A 20,369-nucleotide genomic window follows, 5' to 3' on the forward strand; every position below is an offset into this window, starting at 1 on the left:
TTTTAAATAAATTATATTTATTTTTATTTGGAAAATATTTTTCTTCATCTATTTTATAATGTATTGATATTTTAAATATCATAAGTTTATTATCAAAGTTGTTTATTAGATCCACAATATCTGCAGGTTTAAGACAGAAACTTGAGAGGATCTTCTGAGAAGGAGTTAAACTGACAATGTCTAGACTGTCAGTAAGTGAACTTTCTCTATGTACATTCATGAAGTACAGCATCATTTTAACTTTGAGACCTTGAGTAAACCCTAAGCTTACAATGTCCTGGTTTTCTCTTTTGTAAAATGGTAGTAATAATAAATAGTATCTATCTCATATGATGGTAATGAGGATTACATAAATGACTCTGGTGCAATCACAAAAATCTACTGAGCACCTACTAAGCACTGAGGATACAGCAGTGAACAAAGCACTCCCACTCCCCCTTAATAGGTAATGAACTTAGCATAGTACTTAAAACACTGTAAATACTCAACTAATTATAGCTATTGTTATCTTGGTAATGTCAGATATAGCCCACAGAATGGGACTGTATGTGCAAGATAAATGTGTATAGACAGTTTAAGATTCTTGGTTTATTTAAAAGCTATCAGCAAGAGGAGAGAGTCTGTGGTAGATTCAAAATTGGGATTCTTTACATACTTCAGATTCTCTTCCTTTGGGAGGTACCAGTGATCCAGGTAGACTTTAGTAGGTCTTGAGTCACCTGTCTATCCTTTACACTGCAAAACTCTGGAATTTCACCCAAATACTTTTACATAGTAGTTAACAAATAAAGAGCTTTCCAAGCTGAGTTCAGGAGTCATTATAGCAAGAATGTGAGTATGACTCATGAGTTTTCATTATTAATTCTCTTTGCACATTTAACTGGTACTCTGGCATTACAGAGATTCTGGTGTGGCTATAGGGATGTATAAAGCAAAAATGGAAGTTTCTTGATCTCCTTAATTTATAAGAGGTTAGGGCATCTATAGTTACCCAGGGCTTCATAAATCCCAGTAGGTGAGAAGATGAAAATGACAAAGAAGGGTGGAGAACAGTATTGTCAGAGGGTTTTAGCTTTAAACGAGTCAAGGATACCTACACAAAGAGGGAGGAGAAATGATTTAGAAGCAGTCATGGCAGGTGAGACAGAGGCTGATCCTAATCAACCTAATTCAGAGGTATGTGGGTCAATAGAGAATGAGCAGCAAGCATTTGAGAAGGTTGCAAGGGAAACAATATTTTCTGTGGAGGACCAGGTTTCAAGACAGATTTAAAGCATGTGTGGGAATAGCTGAATAGTCCCAGCAACCAGGGGCCAGAATGAAACTGCTCCCAAGTGAATCCTCATGAAGACCTTCTGGGATGGTGGAAGGACTTCAAGTTTCTTCAGAAGGAGTCAGTGGAGCCCAGGTTGGATTGGGCTCCAAGGGAATTCTATACCAGGTGGGCAGGCTGAGAAAAGATCAATTCATGTCCAGAACTTTCATCATGTAATTAAAAAAAAACCCAAAAAAACCCAATGGTAGGTCTTGGTAGATTTAGGAGAAAGGGTGATGCCTTCTCTGAAGTCAGCCACAGTCTAACCCTATCTTAAAAACTTACATTCACTGGGGTTATTAATCCTCAAGGCCATTTTAAATAAAGAGTTTAACATACATTAGAGGCCAAAATTAAGAAGTTAAGCAGAATGAGCTATAGATTTAATTCACAGCTAATTATATAACCTTTTACAAACCATTCTTAACTGTTCTGTACTATAGTTTCTTATTTCAAAAAAACTGCTCATGACAATGACTGAGCCTCTTCTGTTATCACACGCAAATTAGACCATACCTATAAGAGTCCTTTGGAAGAAAGAAGTTAAAAAATATGCTTTTAAACCTAACGTCCAAACTAGAAAATCTTTCTAAGAAATTATAATTGACAACTCAATGCAGAGAACAACAGAATAAAACTAAGACAACTTAGAATTTACTATTTTTAAAACTTAGTAAATATTGAAATATAAGTTTAAACTACTTTGGAATGAAATGACAACTTCTATCTCTATAACTTGTCTTAAGACTCATATTCAACCTCACTAGGGGCCTAAGAAATATAAATTAAAACAGTAAGATATCATTTTCTCCTTATCTGATGGGACAAAAATTTTAAAGATTGATTACAGCTAGGGTTCAGAGTACTCTTAAACACTGCTAGCAAGTGGATACACTGGTACAATCTTTTAGAACAATCTGACAATATTTATCCAGAGATAAATGTACATATCCTTTAATTACACAATTCCATTTAGAATATGACTTACCAAAATACTCTTACATGTATGCAGATATATAAAAAGGTGTTTACAGCAGCAATGTTTGCTTAAAAAAAAAATGAGTAACAGTGTAAATCTAAATGTATTGGTAGAGAAATGGCTGGGTAAATTGGTAAAAATGGAATAAAAGTTAGCCATGAGAAAGGTAGTCTTTATGAGCTGACAGAGACACATTCATAAAGAATTAAGTGGAAAAAAAATTAACTTATAGGACAGTGATCCTACTTTGATTTGTTTATAAAGATCCTTTAAAAACTACAGTCAATAATTCTTTTATTATTTACACAAGAAACACATATACCAAATATTCATATTCTAGTTTGTCTTAATCTGAAATTCATCCCAACAGAAAGTCATATTAATTTTTTAAGCAAAAGGCTCTAGGTACAATTCAATATAAGGAAAATTTTAAAAATATTTGTGCTTTGTATCATGTCTTTGGGAAGCACAAATTAAAGGGAAAAAATTCTTACTTTTTTTTTAGATACTGACTTCTATAAGCCCTTCTGGTTGAAATTGTGACTAAAATCCCACAGACATTTATAATATGATGCAAAATGACGTCTAAAATAACAATGTGCTAAAATTTAACATGCTACAAGTAACTGAAATGTCTTCTAAGTTACTTTTGTCTTCTTAAATCTAAAGAAAGATCTAAGATAAGCATATTTAAAGTATTGGTGGCTTGTCCTTCTTGCATGAAAATATTATACCACCAAGAGCCACCAATAAGCAGCATCAAGGCAGGCTTCATATAGACCTTTGTATACAACTGTTAAGTGTTTATATATATATTTTCATCTAACTATGAATGAATAGGTACACAAATTTTACATGTTATTTATTACATACCTCTTTAATTACAACCTGTACTTTGGCAAGCACATTAAGCCAAAGAAGCCAGCACAGGTTTACAAGATTTATTGATGCTGCCTCCTGATGAACCCATTCAGTAGGATCCCTATCCTGAGATATTAGAGCACTGATTTACATGATCAGTGGCCAAAGGGACATGACTATCATTATACACAGTGCATAGTAAACATGCTTTTAAGTAGGCTGGCAGATGGTTACAGATTGGCACAATGCCCCCAAAGTCCGACAAATTAGTTACATGCAGGATACTCACATCAGCATAGTGGCCTATCATATCACATCTGTCACACCGTTTTCTCCAGGAAGGTCTTTCAAGACATCTGTGAGTAGAAGACATAGGCAAAGAACAGTCTAAGCAAAAGCGGGCCGGACAGGCATACTGGAGGTGTCCTCTCTCGGAGCAGAGGCAACAGGAGCGGACTTTCTATGTGGCAGACAAACAGAAAATCTCTTTAGCAAAATACTTCAGTCTCAAATAGAATGCTACTGTTTCTTTTTCAGTATAATTCCATAAAAAGTTATTTCCAATTTGGGAACACAATGAAGGTCTTGAGCATAATTATAAAATCAAACAAAATGTCTGAAATCAGAGCTTTAACAAAACCATCTGTATCCTGTTGGTTGCCAAAAAGGCTTAGTCTGCATGTACTATCATCTGGCATCTATTTCTTATGCCTCGTCTTGTAGAACACTGACAAAGTGGAATGTGTCTGAGAGGGAAAGTAGGATGATGAGGATCTGGAAGCTAGGTCATAGGAGCAACAGATACAGAAAGAGGCTGCTTTGCCAGGCAAAGACAAAGAGGAAACAAGAGAGCCATCTCAAATATTTGAAAGGTAATCATTTGGGAGAGGAAGTTGGTAAGGGAAGGAATATTTGTTAAGGGCTTACTAGTGTCAAGAAATGTCTAAGGGGCTTCCCTGGTGGCGCAGTGGTTGAGAGTCCGCCTGCCGATGCGGGGGACACGGGTTCGTGCCCGGGTCCGGGAAGATCCCACATGCCGCGGAGCGGCTGGGCCCGTGAGCCATGGCCGCTGAGCCTGCGCGTCCGGAGCCCGTGCTCCGCAGCGGGAGAGGCCGCAGCAGTGAGAGGCCCGCGTACCGCAAAAAAAAAAAAAAAAAGAAAAAGAAATGTCTAAGAGTTCTGTGTTATTTCAAAGATTGATGTATCTGTTTAACATAATTTACATCAATAAACATTTATAAATGCCTAAAATTATAATTTTCTAACAATGAAAATTATCCCACAATGAAACAAGTCGTGTCATAAAGTAGAACGTTTAGAAGTGAAATGAGTCTCAGGAATCAATCTGATTCAATCTTCTCATTTTATAGAAAAGAAAAGAGAAGCACAAAAGGTGAAATGATTTGCCTAAGGTTGTACAACTACTAATGGGATGCTGAAATTGATTCTGGCCGTAGATTTATTGTTCTTTACTACTACTCTAGGCTGCGGCCTACATAAACATGTAATATGAAATTTAACACATATATTATATAACATTTGAATTGTAAGGTTATAAGGGTTCCAACCCTATGATTTTGATTTTAACAATGTGGAAAGACACATTACATATTTCACATACTTGTGGAAAGGGGCAGTTTTTTGACAAATGGCCACATTTGTCACAATTTCTACAGGTAACGTTTTTGTTGACTGAATAGTATCGGTGGGTCCATCTTCCAGATGTTCTTTTTTTACCTATCTGTGCCTAAGGGAAAAAAAAGATCAAGAATTAAAATTATCTCACTCTGTTCAAGAGAATTAACAGTCAAAATCTGTTCAATTTAGAACTTAGAAACAGGGAACTTTGTATTCTTAAAAGGAGTTAGAAAAACTTAAAAGGGGTGCCATGAAAACAGCTCTACTTTTTGTCTGCCCATCTCCCCTATTCTTTTACACTTCTCCATATGGTTCCATTTCTTTTTTATCTTTCTCTACTTACGGTTCAGGTCTAGTAGGGGCACTGAAATGCATCATTTAGACATTCCAGTGGCATTCAGAGTCAAAGATATTGCTGACATATATCTGGATATATACCATATTTTTCTGAATGAGAAACTTGCTTAAATTTTTAGTTAGGGGTTGGTGTTTTTTATGATTTTGTCCTTTATAAAGTTATAAAACCACATAGTGACCAAATACATTCCTTCTTTTGAACAGCCCAGGGTTACTGCCTACAAACTGGATTTTAATTTCTAAGAGAGAATGAGATAATTTCCTTCCCCTAGAGTCCTTTTAAGATCCATTCTGCCTACACTGATCCAATTCTAGCTGTCCCATATTCTAGCCAAAATCCAGTATCTTGCAAGAGAACATTAGCAAAGCATATCATATGGACTATTTAAAGAGGAATACCTAAATGCCAACCATGCTTTTATCTTGTTTGGTACAATTCCATCTTTGTAAAAAACTTTCATCTTTTACTTGTTATTCTGCTGAACTGGCCAAGTAGCCTCAAAAGGAGACACAATCTAATTATCTCTTAACATTTTCCTTACACCAAGTTGTAAAATTACTCTCTTTTCTAGCCATCTGTCATAATTAAGGCTAATAATTGACAAAGACAAACACCTGCCACATCCTAAATATAGACTAACCATTTCCTTACACTGAAGAAGCAGTTATTTCCGGTGTTGATCTTTAGTGGTATCAGGCAAAATGGGCTGAGAGGACTTACCATAGCAGAGAAGAAACAAAAGGGAAAGGGGACTAGATCATTATGGCAATTAACTGACTGACAAAAATCAAGGCTGAAATAGGCTTCTGAAAAATTCAATCACCCATAGACTAAAATTAAACTTTTTCTTACAAGATACTTGGACTGCTGCTACTTTTAAAAAGCTTATTAAGTCATCATAATGAAGTGAAACTACACCTCAAAATTATTATTCTATTATTCATAACTTCAAAACTGTTTTGATTTTACCTCAATGTCTTTGTCACTGATGAACCAGTTTACACCATCTTCTCCTACAAAACAAATAAAATGTTACTAGATCTTGACACCTTTAAAGCACTTGATTGACAATAAATTATTCAATCTGTCAGTATTGAAATTGAACCCCAAAGGTGTAGTGAGAAATGTGAACCCCTTAACATCTTATCTTGACACCGTCATTATTTGTGTGGCTCTGAACAAATAGTTAACCTCTCTTAATCTCAGTCTCCTTACCTGTGAAATGGGAATAATAGTATTTTCCCTGTATACCTAAAAAATATTGTGCGAATCAAGTGAGATACGTGAAAATGCTTTAAAAACCATCAAACTATAAACAAATATATATATATATATATATATATATATATATCACTGAAGGAACCAAAAACCCAACAGCAGGTGCAGAGAGAAATCTTATCTGAACTTCCCTTATCTGACTAAAAGCCTGCTTTGTGAGTCAGGTGCCACAGCCCCTCTCCCCAACCCAGAAGTCTCTAGTCAGGAAAGTCACTGACCTTGGGTACCAGGACATTCCCCCAAAACTGTGTAAACAAGCACATCAAAACCTTCTATCAGGGCTTCCCTGGTGGCGCAGTGGTTGAGAGTCTGCCTGCCGATACAGGGGAAGCGGGTTCGTGCCCCGGTCTGGGAAGATCCCACATGACGCGGAGCGGCTGGGCCCATGAGCCATGGCCGCTGAGTCTGAGCGTCCGGAGCCTGTGCTCCGCAACGGGAGAGGCCACAAAAAAACAAACAAACAAACAAAAAAACCTTCTATCTTCTGAAGCCCTAAATCCTCCCTTTTGTTAAGTTAGTATACAAACCTTTACCTTTGGCTATTTAGTGAGTTACTCATTACTGAGTGCTTCCACCCTTGGTCTTTTCTCCTGTAACTCTCTCTATTGTCAGTTAACTCGCAGGCCCCCCACCATTCAGACCCAAGTAGGTAGAAGAAAGGTTTTTCCTTCCAATATCAGTATTAACTGTGTCCCTGTGTCCGCCAGCTTCTCACTGTAACATTTTTATAAGGTGGACTCTGAATACTATCTCATGATTAGAGCTGGGAATTTAGCACTGTATTTTACAACATCAAAAATAGTGAAGTAAAAGAGCAAAAACAGAAGGCCAAATATCCAGAAGACAGTGACCAACCTAAAAATATAACTGTAAAAACCTACGGGGGTGGGAGCCCTACATTTTTCTTTATCAGCTGTTTTCTTCTCTTTGCACTGCCCCTTTACAAACTTGCAAATGGCTGCTATTCCCTTGGTCCATCCATGGCCAAGGAGGAAGGGACATATGACTAATGCAGAAGTTAAGGTGTCAACAAAGGACTGAAAGATTTTTTCTTCCCCCAAAGCAAAGATTTCCTCCTTCCTCCTATCTACTCTTCTTCTCTATCTCAAAAACACAAATTGAGCTTGACTCTTCTTTGAAAGGAATTTTGAAGAGACATGAAGTAATCTACATTTTCCCAGGCCTACCAGGAGTAAGTGTCTAGAGATACATTTTAAAATAAAATACCTTTACTAAGAAAACCAAGAGGCTGCTTTACAAAAAGACCAATCCATAGGAGAGCAGAGATGCTGTGCTGATGATTATTTCCTTTGTAAAATTCAGAGGCTGCATCCATATACTGAGAGTGGAGAATACATTAAATAGCAGCAGCTTCATCATCACCATCCATGCTATTATTCTTTCATTCAAAGGATTCATCTAAGGAGCATGCTTTGCTGTAACTTTCAAAGCTGCCTTTTGTACCTCCATGTCCTTCATCATTAAAACTCAAAATGACCACTTAAAATCACTTTAATTATAAAACTGGCTTAATATTGTCCTTAAAAAAGGAACTCCCAAACCAAGGAAATGCAAAATAGCAACTGTTACCACCCCCAAACTCCAATAAATTTACACATGAACAGAGAATATTGAAAGAAGGAAAGGTTTACAAGGGAGATCAGCTCCATTTAGATTGTTTTAACATACCCGTGGAATTCAACAATATTCTAGGTTACATACTAACTCCTCCTCGACAAGCTACAGTATATTCTTACTGTAGAAAATTTGTCAGCAAGTACACAAAATAGGCTTCAATTACAAATGAAATCAGATTTCTGGGTGGTAAATGAAGTAAAGACATCACGAGGAAAATATAAGTCAACTCTTGGCCCTACTCATGGTTCAGTTTTGGTTCTACCCTAGCAATAACTGACTCTAATACCTATCCTGTTTGCTCCTTAACTCCAAATCCCAACCTAATGAAAGCTTTGTCTAAGAGCAACTCATTACAACTTCCACCGGCAGCCAATTCTCCACTTTGCTCAATTTCTGGTAAGGGACTTGTCAGAAATGTGGGCTCCAGACTTAACCCTATCTCTTATTTGCTGTGTGGCGTCGGGCAGGTTATTTACCCTCTCCGGGTCTGTTTAGTAATGGGTTGGATAAAGTGGTATCCATGGTATCTTCTAGCACTAAGTTTCTGTGATTCTATCAAATTTTCATTCATTACTGGAATCAAATACATTGTTACTTAGCCTACATCACCTAAATCCTCCAGGTCTTTGCAACCAACACAGAGTGTCTTGCCTTAAAGACAACTTCCCACAGGGCCTGGGAGCACCCATCTTCTATGTGTGTACCAGCCAATGCCACAGAACATAAAATGGGATTGCCCTAAAGTGTAAAATTAGGACTGCCCTAAAGATGCCTAATATCAACTCTTACCTGCTTTATAGCCTTGTCTTGCTAAGATCCAGGACTATGATTCTTTTCAGACTTTAGAACTGTAATCAAAACAATAACTGATAACTCTCTTTGCATTAAATTAGCTGTTTAACAAACATGTATTGAAAGGTTACAATAAGCAAGGTGCTATAGGGTAAACAAAACTGATAAGAGCTTATAACTTAGGCAAACACAAAAATATAAAAAGAAAAGGAGTAGGAGAGAACCAAACAAGATACTATGGTAAATTCAGAGGAAGAGCAGATATCTGAATTTAGGGAGAAAGGGGAAAAAAGTCACAGAAGGCTGTGCCATAAAAGAAAACTGTATTGAGGTATAATTTACATATTATAAAATATACCCACGTAAAAAATACAGTATGATGCATTTTGACAAACGTACACACCTGTGTAACCACCACAAAAATCAAATGTAGAACATTTCCATCATCCCAAAACGTCACCTTGAGCATATTTGCAATCAGTCCCCCACCCGAGGCAACCACTGATTTGCTTTCGCTCACGACAGATTCATTTTGCCTGCTCTAGGACTGCATAGAAATAGAATCATACATTATGTACCATTTTGTATATGGCTTCTTTCACTCTGAATATTTGTGAAAGTCATCATTCATGTTGTTAGGTAGTAGTAGTTTGTTCCTTTCTTACTGCTGAGCAGTATTCCACTGTGTGGCCACAACAATTTGTTTAGCTGTTCATCTCCTGAAGAACATTTAGGTTGTTTCCAGTTTTTTACAATTATAAATAAAGCAGCAATAAACATTCTAGTGAGACTCTTTCTTCTTACTTGACATAAGTTTTCATTTCCCTTGGGAAAATAGCTAGGAGTAGAATTATTAGATATGGTAAGTATGTCTTTACCTTCATATGAAACTGGCAAATTTTCCCAAAGTGATTGTATCATTTTACACTCTTATCAGCATTGTATGAGAGTCCCAGCTAGCTTCATAATCTCACCAATACTTGGAATTTCAGTTATTTATTTAAAAAAATTTTATTGATGTATAGCTGATTTATAACACTGTGTTAATTTCTGCTGTACAGCAAGGTGAATCAGACATAAATATATAGCCACTCTTTTTTACATTCTTTTCCCATATAGGTCATTACAGAGTATTGAGTAGAGTTCCCTGTGCTATACAGTAGGTCCTTATTATCTATTTTATATATAGTAGTGTGTGTATGTCAATCCCAATCTCCCAATTTATCCCTCCCCACCTTCCCTCTTGGTAACCATAAGTTTGTTTTCTATATCTGTGACTCTATTTGTTTTGTAAATAAGTTCATTTGTACCATATTTTTAGATTCCACATATAAGTGATACCATATGATATTTGTCTTCTCTGTCTGACTTACTTTACTCTGTATGATAATCTCTAGGTCTATCCATGTCACTGCAAATGGTATTATTTCATTCTTTTTTATGGCTGAGTAATATTCCATTGTATATACATACCATATCTTCTTTATCGATTCATCTGTTGATGGACATTCAGGTTGCTTCCATGTCTTGGCTATTGTAAACAGTGTTGCCATGAAGACTGGGGTGCATATGTTCTTTCGAATTATGGTTTTCTCTGGATATATGCCCAGGAGTAGGATAGCTGGATCACATGGTAGTTCTATTTCTAGTTTTTTTAAGGAATGTCCATACTGGTTGTACCAAGTTTGGAATTGTCAGTCTTTTAAAATTTTAACCTTAGAATGGGTGTGAAGTAGTATTCATTATGATTTTAATGGGCATTACTCTGATGAATACAGTTAATAAAGCCAGTTTTACTGCCTCCTTTCCAATCTGTATGCCTTTTCCTTCTTTTTCCTACCCATTGCCTTATGCAGGACTTCCATTATGATACTCAATATTAATGGTGACAGCAGATAATCTTTGCTTTGTTCCCAATTTTAGGGAAAAAACATTCAGATTTTCACAATTAAGTATACTGTTTGTTGTAGATTTTTCATAACAGGTTGAGGAAATTCCTTTCTATTCCTAGTTTCCTGAGTTTTTAATATGAATGTGTGTTGAATTTTATCAAGTACCTTTTCTCTATCAACTGAGATAGCCCATGGTTTTTCCTCTCTCTCTTAATACAGTGAATTACAGTGATTTCATTTTCAAATGTTAAACCAACCTTGTATTCTGTGATTAACTCCACTTGGTTAGGATGTATTATTCTTTAGAATATGCTGCAGAATTCAACTTGCTTTTATTAAGAATTTTTACATCTGTGTTCATGAAGGATATTGGCTTATACTTTTCTTATAATGTCTGTCTGGTTTTGATATTGGTGTAAAACTGGCCTCACAAGAGTTCGGGAAGTGTTGGGAAGAGTTTGTGTAGGACTGGTATTATTTCTTCCGTAAATATCTGATAGAATTCACCAGTGAAGTCATCTAGGTTGGAGTTTTCCTTGTTTGTGGACCAAGAATTTTACTTGTAGGAAGGTTTTAAAACAGTAATTCCATTTTTTAAGTAGATATGGAGCTATTCACATTTTCTATTTCTTCTTGGGCCAGTTTTGATAATTTGTGACTTTCAAGGAATTTGTCTAAATTGTTGAAATTATTGGCATAACGTTGTCCATAATACTCTCTTATTCTTTTCCTTTGAATAATCTAATTTGTACTTATGCCTATTCAGTAAATTTTTTATCTCAAATATATATTTCAGCTCTAGAAGTTCCATTTGCTTCTTTTTTATACCTCTCATTTCTCTTATTCTATTTCTCCCTTCCTTTAAATTTCAGAGTACATTTTTAACAGCTGTTTTAAAGTCCCTGCTGCTAATTTCATATTCTCTGTGATTTCTAGGTTTGTATCACTTGACTGATTTTTCTCCTGGTTATGAGTGACATTTTCCTGCTTTTTTGAATGCCTAGTATTTTTTTTTTCCCCTTGGTTGCTACTGAGGTACACTGTTGAGTGTCTTTTTTTTAATTAAAAAAATTTAAAATTTATTTATTTATTTTTGGCTGTGTTAGGTCTTTGTTGCTGTGTGCGGGCTTTTTCTAGTTGCGGTGCGAGGGCTTCTCATTGCGGTGGCTTCTCTTGTTGTGGAACATGGGCTCTAGGCATGTGGGCTTCAGTAGTTGTGGCACGTGGGCTCAGCAGTTGTGCACGGGCTTAGTTGCTCCGCGGCATGTGGGATCTTCCTGGACCAGGGCTCGAACCCATGTCCCCTGCATTGGCAGGCGGATTCTTAACCACTGTGCCACCAGGGAAGCCCCTGTTGAGTGTCTTGATTTTTTCTTACTTTAAAAAGTGTGAGACTCTGTTTTGACACGCAGTTAAGTAATCTCCAGATCAGCTGACACTTTTGAGACTTTTAAAGCTTTGCTAGGGTAGGTCCAGAGTAGCTTTTACTTAGGGTTAATTAAGCCCTACTACTAAGATGTATCTTAGTAGTGGGGTCACTACTGAATGTCTAGGGTGTTTAACACAGTCTCTCCAATCTGGCAAGTAAGAACTCGGGTTAAGTTCTGGGAATTGTTTGGCTTCCAGTAGGTTTTTGTCCACGTCTAGTGGAGTTCTGCCCTATCCATGGGCAGAGAACTCAGTATCCTTGGTATTCATCGGTACACCCCAACGCAGATTTCTGGAGTTATATCCGTTTCAGCTCTCTCTCTCTCTCTCCAGTACTATGCCTCACAAACTACAGCTTCTTTAGCCTCTCTGAACTCTGATCTCTGTCTTCTCATCTTAGTGAGATGGCCATGTTGTGCCTGGGTTCCCTTTCTTAGCACCATGATGCAGGTTGATTGTAGGGTGCACCTCCTTCATTTCCATATTCTCATGTATCATGGTCCAGTACTGCCTGCTGTTCAATGTCTGAAAATGTGCTAATTGATCTGTAGTTAAGTCAATCCACTAAAATTTTTCATTTCATTTTTTCATTTCAAATATTGTATATTCCAGCTCTATAGGTTCCCTTTGGTTCTTTTTTATATCTTCCATTTCCCTTCTTATTATATGCCTCTTTCCCTTTAAACCTCTGTATATTTATAATGTCTGTTTTAAAGTCCTTGTCTGCTAATTTCATCATCTCTTGTCAGGAGGGCAAGTCTGGTATAAGTTAACACAATATGGCTGGAAGCAAACATCTTGAATAGGATTTTAACAGGTGATGAAGGACACAAGTAAAAAGGAAAGGCACAAGCAACATAATGAAAGAGGTAAAAGGATACAGCAAACAATACAGGTTGATTGGAACAAAGGGTGTGATAATTCCTTTACTAAGAATTTTCACCTTTTTATATATAAAGAATACTGAGAATTAAAATATTATTACTTAGAATAAGCTTTTTATCTGAAACACATAGGAGGACTTACTAATTAATATTAAATCTATTCTTCCAACTAAGAAATTTTACTGATTAATATTAAATCTATTCTTCCAACTAAGAAATTTTCCATGTCTTTCCTCTTTCAGTTTAACTTTAAAAGTCTTGACTTCCTACTGTGTGGAGCTTTCCAAGGAATAGTACATCAGGCTTCTTTCTGCCAGAGTAGTACTCTTGAAAGCAGAGATAGTAAAACAGTATTACAGGGTGGTTTTGTTAATACTATGCAAGAAACAGAATATTTCCTGTCTTTTGAAATAACTTCAAGACAAAAAAGCAAACCTCAAAGAAAAGTGAACCCATAAGCTTACACATTTTACACATTTTCTCCTATTTCTGGAACTATTCTGCTATCTTTATTTCTCCGTTCCTCCTTTCCCTCCTTCCTTCTCTCTCTTTCTCTCATGCATAAACATCTTTCAAATTTATATGGTGATGGTGACTTACAGTCTATAAATTGTTTAAAATACATATTTCATCTTCAGAACAATCCTGTATGGTTACACAAATGTTCATTTTTAAAATGTGTGTGCTTTCTACAAAAAATTGCAATTGTTGCTTTTGTGAAATATAGTGCTAATGTAGCTACTTACCCATAAGACTGCACTCAGTTTTCAAAGGATCTAAGGAAGAGTTTGGGCTAGATTTCTGAGGAGTAAAGCCAGTTCATGCTTTGCTTCAATTATACTTAGTCTGCCTAAATTCTTGTGGGTGGGAATTGGTGAAGATCATCTCTTTGCTGGGAAAGCAGGCACAATTATAGAGCTGGTTCTCTCTACCTTTCGGGATAATTTGACAGGAAGTAGGAGTTAGTGAAATGTTTTTCGTAAGATCACCAAAGATTATAGAAGATTTCACTTCAGCATATCTAGTTGGTCATTTTCAGTACAGGAGCCAGGTACTAAGAAGAATCTTTTCCTGAGCCTAATACACTATAGCCCCTTCTTACACGGAAGCCATAGGTGCCTTACATTTTCTACATATCCTAATTTCTAACATCTAAAATTTTAAGTCTCATTACAATTCAGTGAAGAGGTATATATTTATGATTTTCTCCACATACAATGGACTTGAATTTAATATTCAGCAAAGTAGATATAAGAAGTTATTTTGCTACTACTAATTATTTAAGAACGTAAATGTAATTTTCCTCAAAGTATAAAATGTTTTCATTTAATGTAGCGTTGAGTTAATTTTCAACAAATATTCACTGAAAATCTCTCATGTAAAAGACAGTGTAGGAGAGGGAAGGATGACTAAGACATGGTGCTTGCCCTCAAGGAACTTATCATATAGTAGAGTAGTATATACTATCTTGGGGCTAAAGAATCTAAAAAGTATTACTGTGTTAAGTAAATAACCATGATAATCTCATTTTTTAAAAATAGGGTGGGACGTCCCTCATGGCACAGTGGTTGAGAATCCACCCGCCAATGCAGGGGACACGGGTTTGATCCCTGGTCCAGGAAGATCCTACATGCTGCAGAGCAACTAAGCCCGTGTGCCACAACTACTGAGCCTGCGCACCACAACTACTGAGACTGCGTGCCACAACTACTGAAGCCTGCAGGCCTACAGCCTGTGCTCCACAATAAGAGAAGCCACTGCAATGAGAAGCCCACGCACCGCAATGAAGAGTAGCCCCCATTCGACGCAACTAGAGAAAGCCCATGTGCAGCAACGAAGACCCAACACAGCCAAAAATAAATAAATAAAATTAAAAATTTTTTTAAAAAATAAGATGATTTAATTAACATGAAGTTTTTAAAAAGATTGAAAGTCCTCTATTATTTGGGATATGGGTTATTTAACAAGAAATACTGAATTCTACCAATGATCAATTAATTAACTTAGGATGACTGTGTCACCAAAACAGTCTTCATACAATATTAAGTATGTCAGTTCTCTAGCAACTGTTTTCTCTCCAAATAATTGGTGAGTCTATAGACAGGCTCACAGATGCGGACTGGGAAAAAAGAGACAATGGTTGGTATATACCTGCAATCCCTAAGGAACCTAGATTTGGGGCATTCTCAATACCTTTTCTCTCACTTGCAGTATACAGCCAAAACTCTGGCTCATATGACATGGCATTCTTTCACTACATTAAAACACACTGAGGGACTTCCCTGGTGGTCCAGTGGTTAAGACTCCGTGCTTCCACTGCAGGGGGCGTGGGTTCAATCCCTGGTCAGGGAACTAAGATCCCACAGGACGCATGGCACGGCCTTAAAAAAAAAACCAAGAAAACAACAACAAACAAAAACCAAAAACCCCACAAAACATAAAGAATATCAATTGAGGTTAAATAATTTGGCAGTTATAGCATAAAAGACAAATCAACCATATTACATTTCTAAATTTATTGCCCACACTCCCTTTTTATATACCTAACATTTTAAACTAAAAGGTCCTACTGTTTGTAATTTAACACTTCTAGTGCTTCCCTTTTCTGTACTTTTGGTCATTTTATTCCCTTGATCTTCAACACCATAACCCTCTTTGCCCAATTTTCTACCTAACTCAGTCCAATTTCCATGATTATAATTTTTTTTTTTTTCCCTGCAGGGTTGCTTTCCCTCCAGAGGCTGGGGAAGATCCATTTCCTGGCCTTTCCCAGCTTCTAGAAGCTGCCTTTACCTTCAAAGCCAGCAGCAACACTTTTTTTTTCTGGCTACACACGCGGCTTGTGGGATCTTAGTTACCCAACCAGGGATCGAACCTGGGCCCCTGGCCGTGAGAGCACAGAGTCCTAACCACTGGACTGTCAGTGAAGTCCCATGATTATAAATTCTGAATATTCTGTAAGGCTCTGCTCTTCACATTTAATGAGTATATGGATAATATTCAGTACATTTCTCATTTGACCTCTGTGAGCAGTCAACAATTTCTTGGCTGATATAACAAGCTACTTTCCTAGTTCTTGTTCCCCTTTACAGTTTCTTCTTCCTTCAGTGGCCACTTGGTATATTCCATTCTTTGTCCTCATTCTCATTCTACATTCTTTGTCCCAGGTTGTCATACATGGCCACTGAGAGAACCACCAAACCTGTATTTCCAGGCCCAATCTTTTCTTGAGCTCCTGATCTATGGGATATTGGGATTAGATATCTTATAGGTAACTCAAACTCGTAATTACTAAGAATAAATTCTTTACCTTCTCCCCATTCCTTGCATTTCTCTCTTAAAAACAAACCCTACTTCTCCTCCTTGTATATTCTCTCAATAACTTGTACCACACTTTATTTTCCAAATCAAAACCTCAACTCTTCCCTTTCACCTTTCATACAATTGCTCACCAAATCTATTCATAATAACCTCAATGCCATTAGGCTGACCCAGAGACACTTAATTTCTCACCTAGATTATTAAAATAATTTCTAACTATCTCTAGTACCACAACCCATTTTTGCCTTCCTCTGTTACTGGAATAATGTTTCTTTTTCTTTCTTTTTTATTTAGGGTTTTGGTTTTTTTTTTTAGGTATAGCTGACATATATTAGTTTCAGGTGTATAACATAACGATTTGATATTTGTATATATTGTGAATGAAATAATGTTTCTAAAGCAGAAATGTGAAAACATTCTGCCCTGAATGATCCCTCAATGCCTGCAGAATCAATGTAAAACTCCTCTGTATGTCACACAGTGCCTTCCAAGATTTGGCCCTTACCTATTTCTCTGGCTTCACCTTCCTGATGCCAATGCTTCAGCTATGCCTAATACTTTTCCCAATGTGTCCTCTTGTTCTCTGCAACTATGCTTATGCATGTATTCCCTGGAACACAAGCCAACCCCAATTTCAACCACTTGGAACTAGGACTTGGTCTTCAAGTCTCAAATCATGTGTTACCTCATCCATTGATGTCATCCCTGATAACACCTCAAAAGCACAGATGATCACCCTCAATTTTGTAACATCCTGGACTTTAACCTTGTCATTTCTATCTTTGTATCATCCACACACCAAAGCATGATTCCTTAGTTGTCGTCATAGGTACTCATGTTTACTGAATGAATTACCTAAATAACATTTCCTCTTTTGAATTCCTTCGGTAGAATTATTTTCTCTCTCACTCATAGTCTAAAGCAGCTTATTTGTATCTCTTAGGCTATTGAGAATTTCTGAACTTTGTATTAAGACCTATATTAATAAATATTTTATTTCCATCACAAAATTGTAAGTTCTACCTAACTATCCAGTTATCAGCATATCTTGCATACTGTGAATGGAAAAAATTTAAAAGAAAAAGGAAAGAAAAGGAAGCATATGTAAACATGCTTACATGTATGCTCACACAAGTAAACACTGTTCTGAACTGGGGTACATTAGCCAATAGATAATTTTATAGATTGTCATTGTATAAATAAAAGTTCAATTGATAATTCTCAATGGCTAAGGAAAAAACTTGGAATTTCTGTAGAAAGCAACTCTAGAAACTAAAAAAGAACTTTAAAAAAATCACTGTTATCAAATAAAATTACTTGGCAGACACAGGATTCACATGTAATCTAAGATAATTGGACATTTATAGATAATCCTGCCTGAGCTAGCCAGGGTTTACGGATTAAAGATCACAAAGATGAAGCTGCAAGATATTTGTTATATTCTTTCCTGAGCCTAACTCCACTATACCAGATTTCCCCCTGGGATCTTCTCACTTTTAATAAGCAACCAAATCAGCCACAAATGAAGTTACTATTCCCAACTTCATCAGTAGCATCTGTTATTTCAACGGAAACTTTTGAAATACACACAATGCCACACGCAAATCCCCTGAGGGCTGAGCCACTTTATTCACATGTATTCTTCTCAAACTGCTCTTTATTTCTGTCTTGGTTTTCTCTTATTTATACTTTTCCATTTAACACTGGTCACAAAACCATTTCGTCATTAAATTTTTGCATTGTGTAACTGGCAATAGTTTAAATAAAACAATTTTAGTAGAATTTGCAAGTCAGGCATCAAATTGTTCATCTTATTTTAAATCATATTAAATTTACCAGAAATTTTATATTTTTAAGTGTGTGTAAATGATAAATGGGGATTTATCTTTTCTTTTTTTAGAGGTATAGGAGGAAGAAGAAAGAGGAAATAAATACAGGTGCTTAGCACAGGGTTATACAGAGCTCTTGCAAAGTTTATCAGTCATATAAAGGCTTTTGTGTATCCCCAAAGACACACACACACACACACACACACACACACACACACGCGAGTTCCCTCTCATCCCCCATTCCCTCCACCCCAAGGATTTAGTCAATAAACCACCTGCTTAAGAAATACTTGTTTAGAAATAAAAGACTCCTCAAATTACACTAAGTAACAAGAACAGAAAAGGAAAAAGTATCAACAGAAACAGTAAATATGGTGGGATTATGGGAGTTGTTTTTTCTTCTTTTAAAGATATCTACGATTCCTATTCCCCACTTTCACCCTTTCCTGTCCAAAATATACAATGTGGACATTTGAAACATCTGTAAAATGACAAGCACATATAAAACACATCCAGATTTAATGAAGAGGCTACTTTTTTAAAGATATTATAGGTTTCTAGAGAAGATTTAAAGGCTATATAAATTTGGTATCTACCTGCTGGTAAAAATTTAATACCAATCTGTAAGCTATATTCTTTCAGCCATCCTTCTATTCAACATTTGTCTCCCTCCCAAATCCTTTTTCTTTTTCTTTACCTATCATTAACTTTGCGTGTGAGTACATGTATGGTCTTCAATGTCTGGTTCTCTCTTCACTCTCTCCTTGGTGAAATAAGTCACTCCAAAACAATTCGTTTTTACTATTTTGGGGGCTCATATTTTCTTCAAACCTCTCTCCAGGCCTTAAGAACAAATATGTCCCGGCTTACATTTATAACTGTTTACAGGATGTATCACAAACATTTATATTACAGTCATTGCAAACATAACATATCCGAAGCACTACTCATCTTTACCACCCCACTTGAAACTGGCTCTCTTTCTTCCCTGCTGTTATTAATGACTCAAAATATAGGTTTGTTTTCATCTTAAGCCAATATTTCACCCCATTATCCAATCAGGCCAGGTCTTAAATTCACAGTATATTTCTTTAAAATGTCTTTCCAAGCCAATACGTTGGTTTCCTTCCAGTCATCACCATTTGTTCACCACCTCAGATCTAGGATTTCTGCATTGTCCCCATGCCTTCAACTTCAATTGCTACATACCAGATAAGTTTTCTCTTTAAATTCATAATTTCCTATTTTATTGCTAATTTTTATCAAAGTAATACATGCACATGGTATTAAAAACTCCAATAATACTTTAAAAAGTGTAAAAACAGCAATTCTCTCCTCCCTACTCCAGCTCCCACTCCCCAGAGGCAAGCAGTTTCAATTCTATTTCTTTTGGTATTTATCTGCATACTTCTAAATAATGTTCATCCTGATATTTATGGATTTATCTATTTTATGCATTAATATCTAAATTCCTAATAAAGTAAAAGGGGGTTCAGTTTTCTTGTAACAATCTATCTGACTTTCTTTTCCCTCCATCCCTCTTCTCAGGTTAATATTCAATTTACGGCTGTGTGGTAGTACACTGTTTCTCCTCTGATACAATTCTTTAATTTTCCTGTATTTAATACTGCCTAGCTGTTTCAGTTACCTGCTCTGAAAAGTCTACTTACTACCATGCCAGCCACTAGCACCTCATCTCTTTACAAGGCCAATGTTTAGTTATCTTCATATCTCCAGTATTAGAGCAGCGCCTGCTGCATTATACTAGGAAAAACAGTCATCACCATTCATCACCTGGGTCTAACAGACCCTTTAATAATTTAAGTCATTTTACAAATAATTTAAAGAGAAAGTGATAGAAAAACAACTTTATTAGAAATCTTAATAAGAATTTAAACATGGCAAACCCCAATTTTTATTTTATATTTTCCTATTTTGAAGTTAAATATACCTGAAATGGATAACATCCTAGAATACAACTAACTGCTCATCAATTGTCATGTATGAACTTGGAACACACCCATTTTGTAAATATTAATACCAGATTTCAAATATATCTCTTTTTTGCTCCATAATTACAAAACGTTTTTACTTTTAGATTTATAACCACCAATTAGAATGACCAATCCATTCAATTATTTTCACTTCCATATCAT

General features: G+C 36.2%; 1 protein-coding gene across 5 annotated transcripts in view; it reads right to left on the minus strand.

Annotated features, from left to right (window-relative positions):
- The window catches only part of ZCCHC7 (zinc finger CCHC-type containing 7), a 305,804-nt gene that overhangs the window by 110,596 nt on the left and 174,839 nt on the right, over positions 1–20,369 (minus strand). For all 5 annotated transcript variants that reach the window (XR_010944958.1, XM_067743928.1, XM_067743930.1 and 2 more), the window contains exons 3-5: positions 6,121–6,164; positions 4,777–4,902; positions 3,445–3,615 (exon numbers count right to left, since the gene is read on the minus strand). Coding sequence is in view for 4 of the 5 variants with exons in the window: in XM_067743928.1 (XP_067600029.1) it covers positions 3,445–3,615; positions 4,777–4,902; positions 6,121–6,164 (341 nt within the window). In the remaining variant the exon portion in view is untranslated. The remainder of the gene's footprint in view (positions 1–3,444; positions 3,616–4,776; positions 4,903–6,120; positions 6,165–20,369) is intronic.

Source organism: Pseudorca crassidens, chromosome 7 (genome assembly GCF_039906515.1).
Source record: "Pseudorca crassidens isolate mPseCra1 chromosome 7, mPseCra1.hap1, whole genome shotgun sequence".
NCBI classification, from domain to species: Eukaryota; Metazoa; Chordata; class Mammalia; order Artiodactyla; family Delphinidae; genus Pseudorca; species Pseudorca crassidens.